Raw genomic sequence first — 9,440 nt, forward strand, 5'->3', positions numbered from 1 at the left:
TGCTGTGGCAGGAGCAGGTGGCACAGTGACCAGGGAGTGTGCTGTGGCAGGAGCAGGTGGCACAGTGATCACAGCCTTGGAGGGATTCTTCCTTAAAATGGATTTCATCATTAGCACATGTCATTAACTTGGTGAATATAAACATTTAATGCATGTGTAGACTATGACCCAAAGATGATACTCAGTATGTTCCAAGGACAGTGAAGGAATACTTATTTTGTGTGTGTTTCTTTGTATGTATGTACATATATATGAAAACAAAACTAATACAAAGTTAAGACAGAGGTACTTTGGCTCGTGCTTTTTAGTTATTATAAGCAGTGTTCAGCTAGAGAAGTGGTTAGAAAAGTGCTTACCCCGGAAGCACAAGGACCTGTTTAACCTACCTGTTAAACTTACAGGACATCCCTTCCCCCACCTCCCCAAAAATCCTGTGTGGGGCAGCCTAGCCTGACTTTAGGACAGTGAGAAACCTTGTCTACAAAACCAAAAATCAAACCAAAGCAAGGTTGACTCCTGAAGTTGACCTTTGGCCTCTCTCTACATGCACAGGCTAAACCACACACAGGTACACACTCACATACACAAAACGAAAAGTAGCCCCATGTTTTCTCAGATACGTGAAATTATGTTACAGTGTGTGGACATAATTGACATTCTAGCCAACATTACTTTAAAACAATGGTCAGCATAATAAGAGATTGCTGTTTTAGGGAGCGTGCCAAGGATGGGAAGTCCTTTGACCACAGTTGTGAATTCTCATCCTCATGAACACACTTGAAGTTCTCATGTGACCTTCCACTTTCTGTTAGAGATTCCTCAGGATGTCAGGAAGAGTGGTCCTTGGAAGAGACCTCATGGCTGTCGTGGGGGCTCACTGAACACCTGGTGCCAGTTTGGTGACTTGAGCTCCATCCTTGTGAAGGAAGGAGCAAACTGACCTCACAGGCCAGCCTCTGACCTCCATTCACATGCCATGGCATACATGCACATGTGTGTGTATGGACACATACAAACTTGTACACACTTAGAAACACACAGTCAGAAGTGTAATACACCTATAAGAGCTTTTATGGAGAGAAAAATCCTAATTTCTTTTGTTTTTTAAGATTTATTTATTGTTATACATAAGTACACTGTAGCTGAGATCTTCACCAGAAGATCTCATTATGGGTGGTTGTAAGCCACCATGTGGTTGCTGGGATTTGAACTGGGGACCTTCGGAAGAGCAGTCAGTGCTCTTACCCACTTAGCCATCTCACTAGCCCCATAAACCTAATTTCTTTTCAGCTTTAAAATGAAACTTTGGGGTCAGGCGCATGTGGTGGCGCATGCCTTTAATCCCAGCACTTGGGAGGCAGAGGCAGGCAGATTTCTGAGTTCGAGGCCAGCCTGGTCTACAGAGTGAGTTCCAGGACAGCCAGGGCCATACAGAAAAACCCTGTCTTGAAAAACAAAAAACAAACAAAACAAACCAACAAACACAAACCTAAATTTGGGATAGGCAAGATAAATTATAATTTAATTTATAATAGTTATATAATTTAGCAGGTAAAGGACTTTGCCACGTAAACCTAGAGGGGGAAACCATTGTCACAAAGTTGCTTTCTGGCTTTCACATACATGTCATCGAATGTGCTCCCCTAAAACAAACAAAACCAAACCCCGAGACTGAAATAGTCCATGCTTACCTAACTGCATGAGGCCCCACGTGCCTCCCCAGCACCCTTCTCTCTGTGTTTTTCTCTGAAAGTTTAGAAATAAGAAATTTAATGAGAAATGTATTAGTACTGCTGCTACTCAATGCTGTACACCAGAAGCCAGTATGAGGAGAGACGGGACAGATGTCACTGCACTGCAGGGAGGGTCCCAGCCAGGGCCCTTTGCTCTGTCAGTACGTGTCTCGCTCTGAAAGCTAGATTCTTTCTTGAGGTTGGCTTGTTTAGCCTAACTTTTGAAACTCTATATTTTCCATAATTTATTTAGCTCTTAGCACTTAGTTGATGATATAATTTGTGTTTATGACAAGCATTTCTAAGAGAAAAATATATGAGTAGCTGGTTATTTTTCAGAGTCCTCATGTGGATTATTTTCTTCATGACTCCATTTAATGTTCTGATTTGGTTTTATATAATCTAGCATATCTTGGTTCTTTAGGGTGTGTGTGTGTGTGTGCACATGTATGTGCATATCAATGGAAGTCTATGATAAAATATCTTTCTCACTTTCCACCTTATTACTTATATGTCAATATGTATGTGCTGTTTGTATGTGGGGCCTACAGAAGCTAGAAGCCAGGTCTTGGGAGCCAGAATTGCAAGTCCTTGTGCCATATGATGTGGGTGTTAGAAGCTAAGGTTGGGTCAAGCACTCTTCCATACATCCCACCTTATTTTCTTGAGATGGGTGTCTCTCATTGAACCTGGGGCTCACCAGCTCCACAGATCCTTGTGGGTTACAGGCTACACCTCAGCCTTTATTTGCATGGGTATTGTAGTTCAGAACTTGAGTCATCATGTTATACAGCAAGCATTTTACCAACTAAATCCTTTCCTTAGTCCCATACAAGGTTCCTTCTAATCTATAGTTAATAGTAATATGCATACACATTTTAATTATGTATGTAGTATATCGATACAGTCCATTTGTTATTTACTGATAAGTTCTGAGAAAGGCAATTTTGGGTGCTGTTACGATCAAATGACTGTCATAGCAAATATTTACATAACCAGGAAGGACAGCCAGGACAGGGTTTGGCAGAGACCACCACTTTATTGATGCAGTGTGGGTGACTAATTGTTATGCAGAATGTCACTGTTTGTAGATATGTATGTGTGCATGTATCATTACAAGTATATAATACATGTATGTATATATGTGTATAAGACTAGAAGTACAGATTTTCTATAAATTGAGATACTCAGTTTTGAAAACCTCATTACATGGGTCATAAGTACATGATTCTGTATTAGTATTGATGAGCCAAAGTTTCTTTTTGTTTTTTTTTTTAAAGAAGAACGACAGTCTTTTTTTTTTTTTTTTTAAAGATTTATTTATTTATTATATGTGAGTACACTGTAGCCGTCTTCAGACACACAAGAAGAGGAAGTCAGATTTCATTACAGATGGTTGTGAGCCACCATGTGGTTGCTGGGATTTGAACTCAGGAACTTCAGAAGAGCAGTCAGTGCTCTTACCCACTGAGCCATCTTGCCAGCCTGAGCCAACGTTTCTTATGGTCTTGTTGTATATAGTATGCTCCTAGGCTATTTACACTTTTGCCATTGAGAAAGATTCTATCTACATTGTACTTAGATAAATATTAGCCTTAAAGATTTGAGGTGGGATGAAGTGGAAACTTAAGGGTTCTTTGGAGAGTCAGTTATGTTGGATGGTGTTTTGTTGGGGCAATTGTGTGAAGGAATATTTTCCTAAAGTGGACACAGGTGAAAGACTAAGGTAGACTCGTGAAGGAACATTTTGTTGAAGCAGACACAAGTGACAGGATGTTCTGTTAAAGTAAGCATCTAAAAGGATACATGATGAAGGATTTTTTTGTAAATAACATGTATGTATTGGTCTGTCTTAGATTGTGTAGTCAAGCTGTATTTGTTGGGACTCCGTAGAGAGAAACACACCAAAAAACTCCTGTGGTATGCTGTAGTTTTTTGTTGCTTTTGTGGACTCAGGCTGATTGGCAGAGTGATGTCAGCTGAAACAGACACATGTGCTGAGGCAAGACCCATAGAGGACACATGGTGTTTAGAGGGTATAGATAGGACTCGACAGACAGTAACAGAGACAGAAGTAGGCTTACTTACAGAACTAGCTGTATAACACTTTTGGGTCTTGTGTCTTTGTTGATCTTTGTTTCTCTGAGAGAGGCACAGGCAAGAACTTCCCCTGATGTCTCCCTGCTGACTCGAAGCCAAGGCTGGGGCCTGGCTGTCTGCTAGGTAGTGCCACCACTGCTGATTCGTGTTTACTGTCCAGACTCTACCACACTAGACTGCTGGTGTATCTGTAAGGTGTCTGTGAGTGGATGGAGATGCTGCCGCTAACCTGTGAACTGAACTGCTGATTTCTCAACAGCACAGATGGGAGTTTCTAACGAGGTCCACTTCCCTCATGTCCTTTCTTTCCCACTACCTCTGATGGGTGGTGGGCTACGAGGGAGGTAAAAACGTTTAAGAGCCATCATTAACAATAGGATTAAAAAAATAACTTACTGTTGCTGTCCAACGTGGGGCAGCAGGCAGAGTTTGAAATCATTTTTAGTTACTTCCCTTTATCCACTGGTATTTGTAACCTGAATTTCTGAATCTTTCTTGCAGAAAGTTTTGGGAGCGGTTTATTGCCCTGTGTCATGAAAACCATAGCTTGCACGGGATCACCTTCGAACAGATCAAGGCACAGTTAGAGGCTTTAGAACTCAAGAAGACTTACGTGTTGAATCCACTGGCTCCTGAGTTTATCCCCCGGGCTTTGCGACTGCAGCACTCAGGAAACAGCAGCAGACAGCAGCAGTCCCCCCCCAAGGTAAAGGCCTGCTTGCATGGCTTGTTGTAAAGGATTGGAATTGAGGTCACAGTCAGTGGCCAGCTGTATTTGCAGGGGACTTTCCCGAGACTTGGGTGGGTGACTGACAACACAGCCTGGTTGTCGCTGTGCTTACTGTTCACAGGTGGGGAGGCTGACAACTTCCGGTACCCTTCGCCTACCCTCCCAGCACTCCTCACTTGTTAGGCGGAGGCTGGCAGCTAATGTGAATAGAAGCACAGTTTAAAGGATTACTGTACATTTCATTTTTATTTAAAAAAAAAATCCAAAGACATTTATTAACTTGTGAGCATGTGCACACATGCATGTGTGTGTATGTGTGTGTGTGTGTGACACACACCTGTGCCAGAGGACAACTTGGGGGAGTCAGTTCTGTCTTTGAGCAAATTCTCTTCACCTGCTGATCCACCTTACCACCCCCAGTGACACACAGAAAAGCATGTTCATACAAGCTCTTATGTACAGGAATTATGCTTTAAAATAATTTTTCATAAAGAAAAGCAACTGTTTCATTTCAAGTGGTATTTGGACGTAGTTGAGACAACTTGCTGGATTCTTGAAGATGAAATGATTCTGCAGTCTGGAAGCAGCCTGTTTGGAATGGGTAGGGGGAGGTCAAGGCCATTTTCAGTTTTGAGCCACAGCTATTTTGAGCAAAGACAGCTGGCTTGTTTGCTCCAGTGCATGAAAAAAAAAATTCTTGCATTTAGCATCCTGAAAAGCAGATTCTGAAACTGGCACGTGTGGGATTCACTGCAGTCTGCTGATGATTTTATTGACTTTATAAAATATTAGCTTACTATCTGAATTTAAAGAGTGTATTAGCATCGGTCTTCCTTATACCTAACACGTGACCAATAATGAATAGTTTAATATTTGAAGATCTTTTAGCTGAATAGGGGCTAAGCTTGATGGGAGTCTCTTAGTGCACAGTCATATGCTTGTAGCTTAATTAAGACGTGCTGCTCTGCGTCTATGGTTTGGTGTTATTGGAGGGTAAAGCATTCGGCACTAAGGAGTTGCTTCTGCAGGCCCCGTGTTAGATGCTAGAAGCATAGATGAGCAAGCTAGCCTTTGGCGTCCTTTTGAGGCAGACGTTGGATGGATGATGTCAGGAGGGCAGAGCAGGAGATGGAATCAGAGACACACCGTGGGCTTCTTGTTGAGGATGTTACTGAGCGCATAGAAGGAGGAGGCTTGGAGAAAATGTAAACAAAACAAGTAAGAAAAATGAAAGCCAAGCTAGCTCAACTGGGCTGGGTTTTTCTTTTGTTAGTTATTGCCTGGCTTCTGTGCCTAGAAGAATATCTGATTATAATAGATGTTTAAAGTACTTTATGGTGATGTATGTGCCTGATATTTTAGTGTTTGGGAGGTAAGGAGCAAGATCAGCAGTTTGAGGTTATTCTTGACTATGTTTTAAGTTCAGGCTAGCCTGGGCTATATGACACCTCATCTGAGAAAAATGCATTATTTTTAGATCAATAAGGAAGCTTTGCATTATGACTGTAGTGGATACCGGGTATTACAAAGTGCTAAGGATATCTACATAACACACCATTTGAGAAAAGTGCATTTTTATAAAGCAGTGAGGAAGCTCTGTATTATGTGACTGTAGCAAATTCTAGGTATCATTGACTTACAGAGTGCTAAGGTTATTCTGTTTCACAATTTAAGAGGTTTCAGTCTGCGGCCAGTTGGCCCCTTTGCTTGGGTCAGATGCTGCTTGTCCTGGTGGGACCCACCACTTCATGGTTGGGAAGCAAAACTGAACAGAAAGGGGAGGGACCAGGTCCCACAGATTCCCCCAGGGCATGGCTTCTGCCTTGAAGCTCTCCCATTCAGCCCCTCTTTTTACAGGGTCCCTCGCCTGCTGAAGACATTATGAAATGTCTTTGGGGGAACATTTCAGATCCAAACTATAGCAAGCTTTTACAAAGACTATGGGACACAAGAGAACAGGGGACATTTTTGTAGGGGACCACAGGAGCTTAGGGTATGTGAAAGTTGGGAATTCAGGGCTAGTAGCAGCCAGAAGCACTTGACATGCCCACATGGTGACCTGAGATGGCTTTTCTGGGCTCACGGTGGAGGGAAGAGGATTACCCCTAAACCCTCCTCCCACCACAAACACATGCACATGTACAAATAGATGATGGATAGACAGATGGATTTGATTTTATTTTTGAGATAGGTTCTCACTATGTACTACTGGAACCTGCTCTGTAGACTTCACCTGCCTGCCTCTGTCTCCTGAGTGTGCTGGGATTAAAGGTGTATGCTACCATGTCTGGCTCCAGCCTTTATTTTTGTTTTTTAATTGTGTGTATATGTACATGTGTATGGGTTTGTACACATGAATACAGTGCCTGTGGACGCTAGAAGAGAGTATCTGATCCCTTGGAACAGGAATTATAGGCAGTTGTGAGCCACTGACTTGGGTGCTGGGAACTGAACTTAGGTTCTTTGCAAGAGCAGTGCATGTTCCTAACCACTGGGCCATCTCTCTTGTCCTCCCAATTAGTAAACACTTATTGGATGAATAAGGTGGGGGGACAGAATGAGTGATGAAAAAGGTAGAGACTTAAACAAATGAATGATAGCTGATACAAGTTACGTTTGTTTATAGATATAAAAGATGGGAGCTGCATTTGCTTGTAAAGATCCCACATCAGCATCTTCGCAGTGGTGAGCACACATGCTGAGGATTATTGTCAGAGGAAATTAAGAATTATTATAGGATGACTTCTGCACATAGTTAGCTCTAGCTGGCTGTTACATTCAGATTTTGATTGTAAGCTACCAAACTGTATTTTGCCCAAACCAAACAAATCCGCTGCTTACAGTCACCCACTAAATCGAAGTGTGGTGGATGGCTGTGTTCTTTTAGCTGCACTGAATGTAGGATTAGACATAAAGACATGACACTTCTGTGTGTGACAGGACTCAGTTTGCTTTTGGCTTTAGTATATCGCATAACACTCAGAGTACTGTCTGTCACCTAGTAAGCTGCCCACTTTAGAAGGATGAAGCTCAGTTATGGCTATCTTTGTATCAGCTTCCCACTGCTGCTCAACACCACCATTAGAGGGACTTAAGAACATGAACCTATCAACACGGTTGGAACTGGCTTGCTTCATTTCTCTGTTCTGGGTTTTCAAGGCTGGGACCAGCCTATTGGCTGACAGAGCTCTTAGGTGCCCTGGAAAGAAAGGCTCTGCTTCCTCATTGGTGCAGGTGGTCGGCAGAATCCACGTCCCCATGGTTAGGACCGATACCCTGTCTCCTCGGTGACCGTGATGGTCTCAGTCAGACTAATACATCACCATATGACTCTGGGTGTCGCTGCTTATTTAATGAAGGCCCCAGTGATGGGTATTTGGATCTCTTAAGCATCTATCACACATATAGATAAGGAACATCTGTGCCCAGATCCCTGATTATTTCATTTGGGTAAATCCCCGCGAGTGTAATTACACTATTAACGTCTCTGTATGTCCTTGGTGCTTCTGAGCTCTTGCCAAACTGCCTCCTAGCAATTAACTAAAGTCTCTTGCAAAATCATCAGGATCTCTTGCTTTTTTTCAGAGAAAATTCTTTGAGATACTATGAATCATATTAGAAAACAAAAATCAAACTGTGTTAGTATGGTTCTTGTCTTCTTGAGTAGAACACTTGAGATTTCCTTTTTGAAAAACAACTTTTATGTTTTGTCATTTCATTTTTAGAGCAATTTGAGGGCTGTTACCATGGAATAGACATAGATTGGAGTTGTAGTGATGGCTTTTTTCATTGTACTTCCAGCACTTGGAAGGCAGAGAGGCAGGAGGCTTACTGTGAGTTTGTGGCCAGCCCATGATATAGCAAGTTTCAGGCCAATTAGGCTACATTTAAAAAAACAAAACAAAACAAAACTACCCAGGCCAAACCAAAATTTAATAAGAAAGAGTTTGAGGGGTGGGAATGTAGCTCCGATGGGAGAGTGCTTGCCTCTCAGCGTGCACAAAGTTCCACTCCTAGCACCATATAAAAGTGGGCGTGGGGACCCGTTCCTGGAATCCCAGCACTTAGGAAGCTGAGGCAGCAGAATCCGAAGACCAAGGTCATCCTTGGCTACCTAGCCAGTTTGAGGCCAGCATGGGTTGGTTACATAAGACCCCGTCTTAACAAAGCAGGAGCTAGAGAGATAGCTCAGAGGCTGAGAAACTGCACAGTCATGAGGACGGGAGTTTACACCCTAGCACCTGTAATAAGCCTGGCATCTCCCAAAACCCTGTAAATTAAACTCTGAGAGACTGAGTCTCTCCTCTAACTTCTGTGCCTAAGCACCCGCTTACAGCTCTGCTCATGCACACACACACACAGGCTCATACACAGCACATGCATTCTAGAGCTCGTGAGTGTACACGTGCGTACGCACGCGCGCGCGCACACACACACACACAAGTAAATCTTCAAATACAAGACAAAAAAGGATTTAGATGTCATTAGTTTTGAAGCAGAAAACTGAAGATGCAGCAATCTGTCGAAAGGCATGGGCCTGAAGAAATTTGGTTTGATATAGTCCTGTACTTTAAAAATATTAATTGTGGCTGTTTATATTTCCTTTGTGTATGCTTAGGAAGCACTTTGTTCTCTAATGTTAAAACGTGCTTAGGTTATTTATCTATGTTTGCTTTTGTCTTTAAAGGTGAAAAGCCTCCATCATCCCCAGAATGATCATTTCCAGAATGATGGAATTGGTGAGTAGAAAAGCTAACCCCAGAAAAACTTGCTTTTGAAAGACTTAAGAAAAAAAACTAGGGGGCTGGCGAGATGGCTCAACGGGTAAGAGCACTGACTGCTCTTCCAAAGGTCCTGAGTTCAAATCCCAGCAACCA

The 9,440-nt window shown here is 42.5% G+C and overlaps 1 protein-coding gene across 8 annotated transcripts in view; it reads left to right on the forward strand.

Annotated features, from left to right (window-relative positions):
* Positions 1 to 9,440, forward strand: part of Helz (helicase with zinc finger) — a 169,527-nt gene that overhangs the window by 128,144 nt on the left and 31,943 nt on the right. For all 8 annotated transcript variants that reach the window (XM_031353638.1, XM_031353640.1, XM_031353639.1 and 5 more), the window contains 2 exons: positions 4,335 to 4,539; positions 9,251 to 9,302. In XM_031353638.1, the coding sequence (XP_031209498.1) occupies positions 4,335 to 4,539; positions 9,251 to 9,302 (257 nt within the window). The remainder of the gene's footprint in view (positions 1 to 4,334; positions 4,540 to 9,250; positions 9,303 to 9,440) is intronic.

The sequence above is a fragment of the Mastomys coucha genome, unplaced genomic scaffold (assembly GCF_008632895.1).
Source record: "Mastomys coucha isolate ucsf_1 unplaced genomic scaffold, UCSF_Mcou_1 pScaffold5, whole genome shotgun sequence".
Taxonomy (NCBI): Eukaryota; Metazoa; Chordata; class Mammalia; order Rodentia; family Muridae; genus Mastomys; species Mastomys coucha.